Below are 16,445 nucleotides of genomic sequence, written 5' to 3'. Positions count from 1 at the left end.
CACTGTTCAATCAATGGGCTGGTCACTGTTTAGTCAATGGGCTGGTCACTGTTCAATCAATGGGCTGGTCACTGTTCAATGGGCTGGTCACTGTTCAATCAATGGGCTGGTCACTGTTTAGTCAATGGCTGGTCACTGTTCAATGGGCTGGTCACTGTTCAATCAATGGGCTGGTCACTGTTTAGTCAATGGGCTGGTCACTGTTCAATCAATGGGCTGGTCACTGTTCAATGGGCTGGTCACTGTTCAATGGGCTGGTCACTGTTCAATCAATAGGCTGGTCACTGTTCAATCAATGGGCTGGTCACTGTTCAATCAAAGGGCTGGTCACTGTTCAATCAATGGGCTGGTCACTGTTCAATCAATGGGCTGGTCACTGTTCAATGGGCTGGTCACTGTTCAATGGGCTGGTCACTGTTCAATGGGCTGGTCACTGTTCAATCAATGGGCTGGTCACTGTTCAATGGGCTGGTCACTGTTCAATGGGCTGGTCACTGTTCAATGGGCTGGTCACTGTTCAATCAATGGGCTGGTCACTGTTCAATGGGCTGGTCACTGTTCAATGGCCTGGTCACTGTTCAATCAATGGGCTGTTGACTGTTCAATGGGCTGGTCACTGTTCAATGGGCTGGTCACTGTTCAATGGGCTGGTCACTGTTCAATGGGCTGGTCACTGTTCAATCAATGGGCTGGTCACTGTTTAGTCAATGGCTGGTCACTGTTCAATGGGCTGGTCACTGTTCAATCAATGGGCTGGTCACTGTTTAGTGAATGGCTGGTCACTGTTCAATCAATGGGCTGGTCACTGTTTAGTCAATGGCTGGTCACTGTTCAATGGGCTGGTCAGTGTTCAATCAATGGGCTGGTCACTGTTCAATCAATGGGCTGGTCACTGTTCAATGGGCTGGTCACTGTTTAGTCAATGGCTGGTCACTGTTCAATGGGCTGGTCAGTGTTCAATCAATGGGCTGGTCACTGTTCAATCAATGGGCTGGTCACTGTTTAGTCAATGGGCTGGTCACTGTTCAATCAATGGGCTGGTCACTGTTCAATGGGCTGGTCACTGTTCAATGGGCTGGTCACTGTTCAATCAATGGGCTGGTCAGTGTTCAATCAATGGGCTGGTCACTGTTCAATGGGCTGGTAACTGTTCAATGGGCTGGTCAGTGTTCAATCAATGGGCTGTTGACTGTTCAATGGGCTGGTCACTGTTCAATGGGCTGGTCACTGTTCAATGGGCTGGTCACTGTTCAATGGGCTGGTCACTGTTCAATCAATGGGCTGGTCACTGTTTAGTCAATGGCTGGTCACTGTTCAATGGGCTGGACAATGTTCAATCAATGGGCTGGTCACTGTTCAATCAATGGGCTGGTCACTGTTCAATGGGCTGGTCACTGTTCAATGGGTCACTGTTCAATGGGCTGGTCACTGTTTAATTAATGGGCTGGTCACTGTTCAATGGGCTGGTCACTGTTCAATCAATGGGCTGGTCACTGTTCAATCAATGGGCTGGTCACTGTTCAATGGGCTGGTCACTGTTCAATGGGCTGGTCACTGTTCAATCAATGGGCTGGTCACTGTTCAATGGGCTGGTCACTGTTCAATGGGCTGGTCACTGTTCAATCAATGGGCTGGTCACTGTTCAATCAATGGGCTGGTCACTGTTCAATCAATGGGCTGGTCACTGTTCAATGGGCTGGTCACTGTCCAATCAATGGGCTGGTCACTGTTAAATCAATGGGCTGGTCACTGTTCAATCAATGGGCTGGTCACTGTTCAATGGGCTGGTCACTGTTCAATCAATGGGCTGGTCACTGTTCAATGGGCTGGTCACTGTCCAATCAATGGGCTGGTCACTGTTCAATCAATGGGCTGGTCAGTGTTCAATCAATGGGCTGGTCACTGTTCAATGGGCTGGTAACTGTTCAATGGGCTGGTCAGTGTTCAATCAATGGGCTGTTGACTGTTCAATGGGCTGGTCACTGTTCAATGGGCTGGTCACTGTTCAATGGGCTGGTCACTGTTCAATGGGCTGGTCACTGTTCAATCAATGGGCTGGTCACTGTTTAGTCAATGGCTGGTCACTGTTCAATGGGCTGGTCACTGTTCAATGGGCTGGTCACTGTTCAATGGGTCACTGTTCAATGGGCTGGTCACTGTTTAATCAATGGGCTGGTCACTGTTCAATGGGCTGGTCACTGTTCAATCAATGGGCTGGTCACTGTTCAATCAATGGGCTGGTCACTGTTCAATGGGCTGGTCACTGTTCAATGGGCTGGTCACTGTTCAATCAATGGGCTGGTCACTGTTCAATGGGCTGGTCACTGTTAAATGGGCTGGTCACTGTTCAATCAATGGGCTGGTCACTGTTCAATGGGCTGGTCACTGTTCAATGGGCTGGTCAGTTCAATCAAAGGGCTGGTCACTGTTCAATCAATGGGCTGGTCACTGTTCAATGGGCTGGTCACTGTTTAATCAATGGGCTGGTCACTGTTTAATCAATGGGCTGGTCACTGTTCAATGGGCTGGTCAGTTCAATCAATGGGCTGGTCACTGTTCAATGGGCTGGTCAGTTCAATCAAAGGGCTGGTCATTGTTCAATCAATGGGCTGGTCACTGTTCAATCAATGGGCTGGTCACTGTTCAATGGGCTGGTCACTGTTCAATGGGCTGGTCACTGTTCAATGGGCTGGTCACTGTTCAATGGGCTGGTCACTGTTCAATGGGCTGGTCACTGTTCAATGGGCTGGTCACTGTTCAATGGGCTGGTCACTGTTCAATCAATAGGCTGGTCACTGTTCAATCAATGGGCTGGTCACTGTTCAATCAATGGGCTGGTCACTGTTAAATCAATGGGCTGGTCACTGTTCAATCAATGGGCTGGTCACTGTTCAATGGGCTGGTCACTGTTCAATCAATGGGCTGGTCACTGTTCAATGGGCTGGTCACTGTCCAATCAATGGGCTGGTCACTGTTCAATCAATGGGCTGGTCAGTGTTCAATCAATGGGCTGGTCACAGTTCAATGGGCTGGTAACTGTTCAATGGGCTGGTCAGTGTTCAATCAATGGGCTGGTCACTGTTTAGTCAATGGCTGGTCACTGTTCAATGGGCTGGTCACTGTTCAATGGGCTGGTCACTGTTCAATGGGTCACTGTTCAATGGGCTGGTCACTGTTTAATCAATGGGCTGGTCACTGTTCAATGGGCTGGTCACTGTTCAATCAATGGGCTGGTCACTGTTCAATCAATGGGCTGGTCACTGTTCAATGGGCTGGTCACTGTTCAATGGGCTGGTCACTGTTCAATCAATGGGCTGGTCACTGTTCAATGGGCTGGTCACTGTTAAATGGGCTGGTCACTGTTCAATCAATGGGCTGGTCACTGTTCAATGGGCTGGTCACTGTTCAATGGGCTGGTCAGTTCAATCAAAGGGCTGGTCACTGTTCAATCAATGTGCTGGTCACTGTTCAATGGGCTGGTCACTGTTCAATCAATGGGCTGGTCACTGTTCAATGGGCTGGTCACTGTTTAATCAATGGGCTGGTCACTGTTTAATCAATGGGCTGGTCACTGTTCAATGGGCTGGTCAGTTCAATCAATGGGCTGGTCACTGTTCAATGGGCTGGTCAGTTCAATCAAAGGGCTGGTCATTGTTCAATCAATGGGCTGGTCACTGTTCAATCAATGGGCTGGTCACTGTTCAATGGGCTGGTCACTGTTCAATGGGCTGGTCACTGTTCAATGGGCTGGTCACTGTTCAATGGGCTGGTCACTGTTCAATGGGCTGGTCACTGTTCAATGGGCTGGTCACTGTTCAATGGGCTGGTCACTGTTCAATCAATAGGCTGGTCACTGTTCAATCAATGGGCTGGTCACTGTTCAATCAATGGGCTGGTCACTGTTAAATCAATGGGCTGGTCACTGTTCAATCAATGGGCTGGTCACTGTTCAATGGGCTGGTCACTGTTCAATCAATGGGCTGGTCACTGTTCAATGGGCTGGTCACTGTCCAATCAATGGGCTGGTCACTGTTCAATCAATGGGCTGGTCAGTGTTCAATCAATGGGCTGGTCACTGTTCAATGGGCTGGTAACTGTTCAATGGGCTGGTCAGTGTTCAATCAATGGGCTGTTGACTGTTCAATGGGCTGGTCACTGTTCAATGGGCTGGTCACTGTTCAATGGGCTGGTCACTGTTCAATGGGCTGGTCACTGTTCAATCAATGGGCTGGTCACTGTTTAGTCAATGGGCTGGTCACTGTTCAATCAATGGGCTGGTCACTGTTCAATTGGCTGGTCACTGTTCAATGGGCTGGTCAGTGTTCAATCAAGGGGCTGGTCAGTGTTCAATCAATGGGCTGGTCACTGTTCAATGGGCTGGTCACTGTTCAATGGGCTGGTCACTGTTCAATGGGCTGGTCACTGTTCAATCAATGGGCTGGTCACTGTTCAATGGGCTGGTCACTGTTTAATCAATGGGCTGGTCACTGTTTAGTCAATGGGCTGGTCACTGTTCAATCAATGGGCTGGTCCCTGTTTAGTCAATCGGCTGGTCACTGTTCAATCAATGGGCTGGTCACTGTTTAGTCAATGGCTGGTCACTGTTCAATGGGCTGGTCACTGTTCAATCAATGGGCTGGTCACTGTTCAATCAATGGGCTGGTCAGTGTTTAGTCAATGGCTGGTCACTGTTCAATGGGCTGGTCACTGTTCAATCAATGGGCTGGTCACTGTTTAGTCAATGGGCTGGTCACTGTTCAATCAATTGGCTGGTCACTGTTCAATGGGCTGGTCACTGCTCAATCAATGGGCTGGTCACTGTTTAGTCAATGGCTGGTCACTGTTCAATGGGCTGGTCACTGTTCAATCAATGGGCTGGTCACTGTTTAGTCAATGGGCTGGTCACTGTTCAATCAATGGGCTGGTCACTGTTCCATGGGCTGGTCACTGTTCAATGGGCTGGTCAGTGTTCAATCAATAGGCTGGTCACTGTTCAATCAATGGGCTGGTCACTGTTCAATCAAAGGGCTGGTCACTGTTCAATCAATGGGCTGGTCACTGTTCAATCAATGGGCTGGTCACTGTTCAATGGGCTGGTCACTGTTCAATGGGCTGGTCACTGTTCAATGGGCTGGTCACTGTTCAATCAATGGGCTGGTCACTGTTCAATGGGCTGGTCACTGTTCAATGGGCTGGTCACTGTTCAATGGGCTGGTCACTGTTCAATCAATGGGCTGGTCACTGTTCAATGGGCTGGTCACTGTTCAATGGGCTGGTCACTGTTCAATCAATGGGCTGTTGACATTTCAATGGGCTGGTCACTGTTCAATGGGCTGGTCACTGTTCAATGGGCTGGTCACTGTTCAATCAATGGGCTGGTCACTGTTTAGTCAATGGCTGGTCACTGTTCAATGGGCTGGTCACTGTTCAATCAATGGGCTGGTCACTGTTTAGTGAATGGCTGGTCACTGTTCAATCAATGGGCTGGTCACTGTTTAGTCAATGGCTGGTCACTGTTCAATGGGCTGGTCAGTGTTCAATCAATGGGCTGGTCACTGTTCAATCAATGGGCTGGTCACTGTTCAATGGGCTGGTCACTGTTTAGTCAATGGCTGGTCACTGTTCAATGGGCTGGTCACTGTTCAATCAATGGGCTGGTCACTGTTTAGTCAATGGGCTGGTCACTGTTCAATCAATGGGCTGGTCACTGTTCAATGGGCTGGTCACTGTTCAATGGGCTGGTCACTGTTCAATCAATGGGCTGGTCAGTGTTCAATCAATGGGCTGGTCACTGTTCAATGGGCTGGTAACTGTTCAATGGGCTGGTCAGTGTTCAATCAATGGGCTGTTGACTGTTCAATGGGCTGGTCACTGTTCAATGGGCTGGTCACTGTTCAATGGGCTGGTCACTGTTCAATGGGCTGGTCACTGTTCAATCAATGGGCTGGTCACTGTTTAGTCAATGGCTGGTCACTGTTCAATGGGCTGGTCACTGTTTAATCAATGGGCTGGTCACTGTTCAATCAATGGGCTGGTCACTGTTCAATGGGCTGGTCACTGTTCAATGGGCTGGTCACTGTTCAATCAATGGGCTGGTCACTGTTTAATCAATGGGCTGGTCACTGTTCAATGGGCTGGTCACTGTTCAATGGGCTGGTCACTGTTCAATCAATGGGCTGGTCACTGTTCAATCAATGGGCTGGTCACTGTTCAATCAATGGGCTGGTCACTGTTCAATGGGCTGGTCACTGTCCAATCAATGGGCTGGTCACTGTTCAATCAATGGGCTGGTCACTGTTCAATCAATGGGCTGGTCACTGTTCAATGGGCTGGTCACTGTTCAATCAATGGGCTGGTCACTGTTCAATGGGCTGGTCACTGTCCAATCAATGGGCTGGTCACTGTTCAATCAATGGGCTGGTCACTGTTCAATCAATGGGCTGGTCACTGTTCAATGGGCTGGTCACTGTTCAATGGGCTGGTCACTTTTCAATCAATGGGCTGGTCACTGTTTAGTCAATGGCTGGTCACTGTTCAATGGGCTGGTCACTGTTCAATCAATGGGCTGGTCACTGTTCAATCAATGGGCTGGTCACTGTTCAATGGGCTGGTCACTGTTCAATGGGCTGGTCACTTTTCAATCAATGGGCTGGTCACTGTTCAATCAATGGGCTGGTCACTGTTCAATGGGCTGGTCACTGTTCAATGGGCTGGTCACTGTTCAATCAATGGGCTGGTCACTGTTCAATGGGCTGGTCACTGTTCAATGGGCTGGTCACTGTTCAATCAATGGGCTGGTCACTGTTCAATCAATGGGCTGGTCACTGTTCAATCAATGGGCTGGTCACTGTTCAATGGGCTGGTCACTGTCCAATCAATGGGCTGGTCACTGTTCAATCAATGGGCTGGTCACTGTTCAATCAATGGGCTGGTCACTGTTCAATGGGCTGGTCACTGTTCAATCAATGGGCTGGTTACTGTTTAATCAATGGGCTGGTCACTGTTTAATTAATGGACTGCAGCAGGCCGCACTTGAAGAACGTGTACTCAAACACATGCAATTTCCTCAATTGTGTTTGTATTCTTCGGCTGTCGCCATATATGTAAATACATGCATGTAACAGGACGTCCTTTTTGAGCCTGTACATTAATTTCCATAACGGTGCTCATATTAAGATAAATTAGCAGAACAATTGTATTGTTAAAAATATGTTCAAGTTCACTGCAATCAATTTATGGATTCGTCATAAATGTAGTGGGTCGTTGTCTACTTCAGGTTAACGGGTGACCCGTCTTGTCTGTGGTTGGCTCAAGTTCTCTGACGTCACTTACCCTGGACCTAAAGGCCGTTCGCCCCTCGTCTCCCGACCAATCAATTTCGCGTTTACCTCGAGTAGGCAATTTTTACCCATCAGCTGCCGTAAAATATGCGTCTGACTCGGCCCGCTGATTCTATTGAGGTGGTTGGTGTCCTGGAGTTGTACCCAGACCACGGCTAGATCAACCAGACTTGCCACGTTGGCAAGTGTAAAGTCATTCAAATCATACATGTCTAAGATGTTGTCATGGTTACAGTCGTGGTAGTCAGAAAAATTAATCAAAGTTAAAATTTTCAGAAAATTTTCAAATTATTTGTTTACAAATATCTTGTTTTTGAACAATTTTGATCCAAAAAAGTGCCTACCTAACTTAAGTTAGTTCACTAAATACAAATAAACACACAACATATTTCACTATGAAATGACGGGCAAGTCTTGAAGTATTGTTGTACACTGTTCTAAAGACAGTAAAGTCAAACATCACAACTATATAGCTCATTAACACCACACAATTACACATCACTATAGCGTCGATTGCATGTCAATAAAAAAGCTTCTAAATCAGTTGCATCGTGTAAAAATATTTTTTTTATCAAGATCACTTAAAATAAACTGTCAACTTTTTACTGCAACACCACGTAAATGTAAACTTTATACCGAAACATTAGGTAAATATAAACTTTGTACTGCAGCATCAGATAAATGTAAATTTTGTTTAACCAACGTATCAGCTGTACACATGCCCAGCGCGTTGACCCACACAGCCAATGTTGTACATATGTTGTACATATTGTTGTACACATGTTGTACACATGATGTACACATGTTGTACAGATGTTGTACACATACCCAGTACGTTAGCCCACACAACCAATGTTGTACACATGGTGTACACATGTTGTACACATGTTGTACACATGTTGTAACACATACCCAGCACTATGTCCCACACAGCCAATGTTGTATATATACGTCAGCACTTAAACTCTTTTCATAACAATTTTTCTATATTTGAACTCGACATTTATAGAAAAGATGTGTAAATAGCTAGATGTTTCAAATACATAAATGTCAGTAGCTCGGTAGCTGTAAAATGTTTGTGTCGATAGCTTTGTTTGTGTGAACCACTTGGGCTAGGGGATGTGCTTATGTCCCACTCTACTCCACCTGCTCTCACACTTAAATGTCATGTCTCTCGATCATTGCCCTGATATCCTAGACTCACAGCTTACATGATAGTCACCACTTGATCGATCTCTCCAACTGTTGACCTGAACTCGACAGCTTACACCCAGGTGGACTCAGTAGCGAGACAAACATGTAAGGAAGGTGTACAAACTCAACAGCCCCCGAGGTCACGCGTTACCCATAACGTGTTACCTTAACGTGTTACCCCGACGTGTTACCCTAACGTGTTACCCTAACGTGTTACCCCGACGTGTTACCCTAACGTGTTACCCTAACGTGTTACCCCGACGTGTTACCCTAACGTGTTACCCTAACGTGTTACCCTAACGTGTTACCTTAACGTGTTACCCTAACGTGTTACCTTAACGTGTTACCCTAACGTGTTACCCTAACGTGTTACCTTAACGTGTTACCCTAACGTGTTACCTTAACGTGTTACCCTAACGTGTTACCTTAACGTGTTACCCTAACGTGTTACCCTAACGTGTTACCTTAACGTGTTACCCCGACGTGTTACCCTAACGTGTTACCCTAACGTGTTACCCTAACGTGTTACCTTAACGTGTTGCCCGTACGTGTTACCTTAACGTGTTACCCTAACGTGTTACCCTAACGTGTTACCTTAACGTGTTACCCTAACGTGTTACCTTAACGTGTTACCCTAACGTGTTACCCTAACGTGTTACCTTAACGTGTTACCCTAACGTGTTACCTTAACGTGTTACCCTAACGTGTTACCTTAACGTGTTACCCTAACGTGTTACCTTAACGTGTTACCCTAACGTGTTACCTTAACGTGTTACCCTAACGTGTTACCCTAACGTGTTACCTTAACGTGTTACCCTAACGTGTTACCCTAACGTGTTACCTTAACGTGTTACCCTAACGTGTTACCTTAACGTGTTACCCTAACGTGTTACCTTAACGTGTTACCCTAACGTGTTACCCTAACGTGTTACCTTAACGTGTTACCCTAACGTGTTACCCTAACGTGTTACCCTAACGTGTTACCTTAACGTGTTACCCTAACGTGTTACCTTAACGTGTTACCCTAACGTGTTACCCTAACGTGTTACCTTAACGTGTTACCCTAACGTGTTACCTTAACGTGTTACCCTAACGTGTTACCCTAACGTGTTACCTTAACGTGTTACCCTAACGTGTTACCTTAACGTGTTACCCTAACGTGTTACCTTAACGTGATACCCTAAAGTGTTACCTTAACGTGTTACCCTAACGTGTTACCTTAACGTGTTACCCTAACGTGTTACCCTAACGTGTTACCCTAACGTGTTACCCTAACGTGTTACCTTAACGTGTTACCCTAACGTGTTACCTTAACGTGTTACCTTAACGTGTTACCGTAACGTGTTACCTTAACGTGTTACCTTAACGTGTTACCTTAACGTGTTACCTTAACATGTTACCCTAACGTGTTACCCTAACGTGTTACCCTAACGTGTTACCCTAACGTGTTACCCTAATATATATCTTACAGCTTTACATAGTACAACTTTACATCTTCAAATTTACATCTTACAGCTTTAAAACTTCTTCAAATTTACATCTTACAGCATTACATCGTACAATTTTACTTCCTACAACTTTACATCTTAAGGTTTACATCTTACAACTTTACATCGTACAATTTTACTTCGTACAATTTTACATCTTCAAATTTACATCTTACATCTTTACATCGTACAATTTTACTTCGTACAACTTTACATCTTCAAATTTACATCTTACAGCTTTACATCGTACAATTTTACTGCGTACAATTTTACTTAGCACAAATTTACAACATACAACGTTAAATCTTTAAACTTTACTTTCTACGTTAACTTGATTGATCTTCCATCACCTGATGTTGTAAAAAGATTGAATCGAAACCTCCTTACAATAATTGACAAACTTGAACTTGTCATGTTAACCTCAAGTCGATTGTCTATTTTGTGGATCGAGATTTTTATTGAAGTTTAGGTCAAATGTGCTTTGGTAGATTAAACGTTGTCTTATTTTAAAATTTACATTACGTCAAATGTGCTTTGGTAGATTAAACGTTGTCTTATTTTAAAATTTACATTAGGTCAAATGTACTTTGGTAGATGAAACGTTGTCTTATTTTAAAATTTACATTAGGTCAAATATACTTTGGTAGATTAAACGTTGTCTTATTTTAAAATTTACATTAGGTCAAATGTGCTTTGGTAGATTAAACGTTGTCTTATTTTAAAATTTACATTAGGTCAAATGTGCTTTGGTAGATTAAACGTTGTCTTATTTCGGGTTCACGTGAAGTTTTAAAAATTTACAAATGTACATTAGCCTTTCACGGGGGGGGGGGGGGGTTGGGGAAAGGACGGGGGTTAGTGTTTTAAAGCAAATATTTTCAGTGGCAGCATTGGTACTGTCGAAATCACAAATTATGAATTACTGAAAAGTAGAAAAAAAAACAGTTAAATAGCGGCGTATAAATACGCCGCGGGTCGGCACGTATATTTTATATATGTTATATATATATAACCGTTAAGCTAGGTTGGTGAAATTTCTTATATAAGTATTATATTAAATTTATGGTTCTGTCTCAACTTTTCAGGCATTTCCGATAAATAAAAGTGGAACTTATTCTACTTCCAATTTTTCAAAACCCTATAACTTGAGTACTTATTCAGAGAGATAAATTTCACACGTAAGTGAATGATTTAATTCTCTGCCTTCTGTCAAATTTTGTTGACTGGAAGTAGTAATTTACGCTATTTCCGATTTCTCAAAAAAACACATGTGAATATATAATTACTCACGGCTTATTTGAATATATTGTGTAGAGTGAGCACTTTACATCGTACAACTTTGGTTTGACGTAATCGATCTATAAACACCCTATATTGTAAAGTCATTGAATCGAATCTTTCCCACAATAAATGCCAAACCTGTCTTGTTGGCCGTAAGTTGTCTTATTTTGGGTTCACGTGAAGTTTTAAAAATTTACATTAGGTCAAATGTGCATTAGCCAAAAACGACCGACTTTTTTTACAATATGTAACAATCGAAGAGGGAATTGTAAGACGTCACACTCATAAGTGGTTTCATTCATGGCCAGACGTACAAGGTAAACAGCCCGCATTTATTTCAACACAGTTCAGGTGCAAATAGATTCGTGGTCGCCATTTTACTTTATAAAGCTGCTTCATCAAAATGACTTCTTTAATTCCTCCAGATTGTGTGAACATTTCATTATTAGCATTTACTGGGGGGGGGGGGGGGGGTTGGGCATGACTAAAACCGCTGGCAGACATGACGTATTAAAGTCAAGTGAGGTATGGGGGTCACAGTTAGGTCAGGGACAACATGGGGGTTGTGGGAGGGGGGGACGCAGTTATTTCCAGTACCACATGGGGGTAGTTAGGTCAAAGGATAATTTAGAGTTTTATGTCCGGTATCCGAACTCGTGACATTCGTGTGAACAACTTTTTTTCTGCCACTAGACCACGCCATCACCCCATATCTCACGATGTTTGTACCACAATCCCGCACTGAATGTACACAGCTACACAGACAGACAGATACACAGACAAACAGACGGATACACAGATAAACAGGCAGACACAAATACACAGACACACAGATAAAAAGATCTAAAAAAAAAGTTTATACAAGTTTTGCAGATGTCTTTAATTTCAACAAAAGTGTCACATGACCGCATGTGTTACCATAGTCACAATTCTAACAACGACATGGACTAGTCACTGGCTAGCCAAAAAAGGCAAGAAAAGCGCTGTTGGTCGCCAAACTGGCAACGTATCTGGGGAAACATTTTTTTTAATGTAAACATCATTGGTAATCAGAGAATCATAACCTATTTTTTTCTAGGATCGCAGCAACGCGCGCGACGGGTACGCTTGTTATCAATAAGAAAAAAAAACAACGTTTACTTATTTAACACATGAAGAACTTAGTGCGTACTCTAAGATATTCAATGTTTATATTCTTCGTCTATGGGCACTATTGGTAAATACATGTATGTATTAACGACGTTTTGTTGATTGTTTAAATTAATTTTCCTCTGTTCTGTTTAAAAACGCAATTAGAACTAGAAAGAGAATCTTATAGTAAAAAAAAACATGTTATTATTTTATTGTAATAAATTTATGGATCCAGCATTAATACAGTGTACTATCCTCCCCAAACAAGCCTGTTTCAAGTTCTCTCACTTGGGTCACCCTTCTCCACCCCCCACCTCTCCCCCATCTAGTGTCACGTGTGAACCATCTTGTATTGATCTACCACCACCCTGACCGACAGTGAACGACCAATCGACTTACGCGCCAAACTCGAGGACGCCATTTTTCCCGTCACCATTCTGGTCAACGGTCGCGAAATATACGTCATACTCGGCCGGGCTGATTCTACTGTCGTGGTTGGTGTCGATGAGGCTCCCCCAAATCAAGGCCAGATCGACCAGACTCGGCACGTTGGCAAGTGTAAAGTCTTTCAGCTCGTCCATCGCTATCTTGTTGTCATGGTTACAGTCGTAAACCTGGTAGTCAGAAAAACTAATCAAAGTTCATTTTTCAGAAAAAAATTAATAAACCTGAAATTGATTCTATAAATCTTATCTTTTAAAAAGTTCTGATTAAAAACACAATTTCTTTTAGAGTTTTAGTTGTCTTAGAATAAATTAAATACACAATTTATTTTACTATTTAAAAGGAATCAATACAAGCATACTGTGGATAATGTTATTGCCTATAAAGTGTACTAGTTTGTATACTGTTCTAAGAATAATAAAATCAGTTATCACATGTACACACCACAATAACGCTGCATAATTAGAAATCAGTGGCTTACGCCATTGATTCCCAAAAAAGACAACCGTTTGACGTTAAGTTACAGCTATTGGCTATGGTGAACTTTTTTTACTATCATTTAGTGCTTAAACAACAAACATTGAGGGTCGCAGGCTCTAGAACTACCATGTATATTATTGTAAAGAGAATCACCTGTACATCTTAGAGTTATAAATATCGCTGGAAGTTGATTTATAATCATATAGAACGCTGTAGGGCAGGGGAAAGATGACCAAGGTTGGATCAGTTAGGGGTTGTCGATGTGCTGAAGGTCAAATGGACGTGGGTAGTTGTTTAGTGTGTAAGGCTACAAGATGCGCATCTGACAGGAAAACTTTGGCGTGACCCACAATCGTTGACAGTGTAGGGGTAGGCGTGGTCGAGTCGGTAAAGTTCATGGTTGCTAAACCGAAAAGTCTCGAGTTCGAACCCTCTGGCACGTGAGGTAACTCAAAAATCAAACAACTGCTGCCTTGTAGTTTGTTCTTGGTTGGACAAAGGCTATGGAAGCAAATCCAAAAAGAAAAGCAGGCTGAGATTAGAGTCAACGGCCTACATGGCGAATAAGTTGACAGCACCAGGTAATTGTATAACTTTAATACAACACCAGGTAATTGTGTACCTTTAATACAACACCAAGTAATTGTATACCTTTAATACAGCACTAGGTACCTATAAGTGTACCTCTATGTATTTACCACAAATCAACAACACCTACCAGAAAAGCGTCCCAGATGTCAGTTTTGGACAAAAAGCCGTCATTGTTGCTGTCAAGCTTGGTATAGAGAGATGAGGCGTCGTTGATTGCTTCGTTGAGGGTATAGCCCAGGGTCAAGGCCGGCAGAAGGACGAGTACCCAGACTGATGCCATTGTGACGCTGGGGATACCATCACCATTTGAACTCTATAACACTTCAGTTGTATACACGACCAGCACTTTAACCCTACTAGTCTATGCAAATATGTTTGTATATATATATATATATATATATATATATATATATATATATATATATATATATATTATGATTATTTATCTTTATATATATGGTATATATAAATAATCTATACAGATTTTAGCGACCAATGATTATTTTTATTGAAAGCAGGTCTGCATTATTATTTTTTTAATTGTCTGTGTGTTAAAAGCGTATTATTGTAAAAGGCTTTTTTTTTAAATATGTGCATTGTGGTAAAAAAATCAATTAAAATAAACGCTTCACACTATTATATCTGGACAGTAAAAAGCTCTAACCATTCTGTTTTAGTTTTTGAATCACCTAAAGTCATTTATCTAGACAATAAACAACAAAATCTACTCATCACACCATTCAGTTTAGACATCAAAAAATAATTAACCATTGTATGATTGATTCTATCTATTAAAATAAAGAACGAATTGCATAAACACAACTCACCAGACCCGATGAAAACTGCTCACAGAATTCTCTCAAAGATCAACAATGTTTTAAGCTAGGCTCGTCCAACTATAAGAACACTTTTGTAACAATCTAAAACAAACTACAAGTTTAATAATTCTGTCCGACCACTTTTCTAACAACTTAAAACAAACTCATGTCATATTTCGATCAATATAAAATCCATATCACTCGTCATTTCTTTATAAAAATCCAAGTGTTAACAGAGAGTGTGTTCATTTTCTGTCCTTACAAGCTAAGTGTATTTCATCTTCAAAGAAGGGTAGAAATGACGTGTATTTATTTTATGAATTCGACTGCTTACAGTGAATTTCAAATATAATAACATACACGTCTGAATATAGGCTACTTCACATACTTTTTTTTTATTTTCAGCAAATCTCATTTTCCAGCGATGGTTAGAGAACTGATGTAAAAAAGTAAAGATTTCTCTTTAGTTCTAACCATCCGTTGGGCAGGTGAAGTAGAGTGAAAGAGCTGATGCTCATGTGACTGACTCGTATAAGATGCAGCATGTCAGGTGACATTCGGTTGATAGTGAGAGATGTCAGGTGACATTCGGTTGATAGTGAGAGATGTCAGGTGACATTCTGTTGATAGTGAGAGATGTCAGGTGACATTCGGTTGATAGTGAGAGGAGTTTTTTTTTTATATTTTATACAGCCCATGTCGTCCTGTAGTTTCTAATCGAGCTAGGGTGATCAAAGGAATTGGTGGTGTGAATTAGCGTAAGGGCAATGAGTGATGTGAATTAGCGTAAGGGCAATGAGTGATGTGAATTAGCGTGAGGGCAATGAGTGATGTGAATTAGCGTGAGGGCAATGAGTGATGTGAATTAGCGTGAGGGCAATGAGTGATGTGAATTAGCGTGAGGGCAATGAGTGGTGTGAATTAGCGTGAGGGCAATGAGTGGTGTGAATTAGCGTGAGGGAAATGAGTGATGTGAATTAGCGTGAGGGCAATGAGTGGTGTGAATTAGCGTGAGGGCAATGAGTGGTGTGAATTAGCGTGAGGGCAATGAGTGATGTGAATAAGCATGAGGGCAATGAGTGATGTGAATTAGCGTGAGGGCAATGAGTGATGTGAATTAGCGTGAGGGCAATGAGTGGTGTGAATTAGCGTGAGGGCAATGAGTGGTGTGAATTAGCGTGAGGGCAATGAGTGGTGTGAATTAGCGTGAGGGAAATGAGTGATGTGAATTAGCGTGAGGGCAATGAGTGGTGTGAATTAGCGTGAGCCGTGTAGGGCAATGAGTGATGTGAATTAGCATGAGGGCAATAAGTGATGTGAATTAGCGTGAGCCGTGTAGGGCAATGAGTGATGTGAATTAGCGTGAGCCGTGTAGGGCAATGAGTGATCAGTTTCTTCCAGGCATCTCTTAGAAATGTGAGGTGTAGAAGGAGACAAAGGATGGGATATATGGTGGGGTGTGATAAATTTAGGTATATGGTGGGGTGTGTCATACATTTAGGTATATGGTGGGGTGTGTGATACAATTAGGTATATGGTGGGGTGTGATAAATTTAGGTATATGGTGGGGTGTGTCATACATTTAGGTATATGGTGGGGTGTGTGATACAATTAGGTATATGGTGGGGTGTGATAAATTTAGGTATATGGTGGGGTGTGTCATACATTTAGGTATTGTT

General features: G+C 42.9%; 1 protein-coding gene across 1 annotated transcript; it reads right to left on the bottom strand.

Annotated features, from left to right (window-relative positions):
- Positions 1–12,167: 12,167 nt before the first annotated feature.
- LOC131946137 (uncharacterized) lies at positions 12,168–14,936 on the bottom strand. The gene is made up of 5 exons (XM_059306788.1): positions 14,895–14,936; positions 14,776–14,849; positions 14,076–14,235; positions 12,833–13,047; positions 12,168–12,312 (listed from the first exon to the last, which is right to left on the bottom strand). Exons 3-5 carry the CDS (start codon positions 14,226–14,228, stop codon positions 12,261–12,263), a joined length of 420 nt encoding a protein of 139 aa, XP_059162771.1. The 5' UTR covers positions 14,229–14,235; positions 14,776–14,849; positions 14,895–14,936; the 3' UTR covers positions 12,168–12,260.
- Positions 14,937–16,445: the final 1,509 nt, after the last annotated feature.

This window comes from Physella acuta, unplaced genomic scaffold (genome assembly GCF_028476545.2).
Source record: "Physella acuta isolate Inbredline_101_S28 unplaced genomic scaffold, ASM2847654v3 ptg000544l, whole genome shotgun sequence".
In the NCBI taxonomy this organism is placed as follows: domain Eukaryota; kingdom Metazoa; phylum Mollusca; class Gastropoda; family Physidae; genus Physella; species Physella acuta.
The sequence above is the reverse complement of the archived record's forward strand: the minus strand, read 5'-3'. Positions and strand labels throughout refer to the sequence as shown.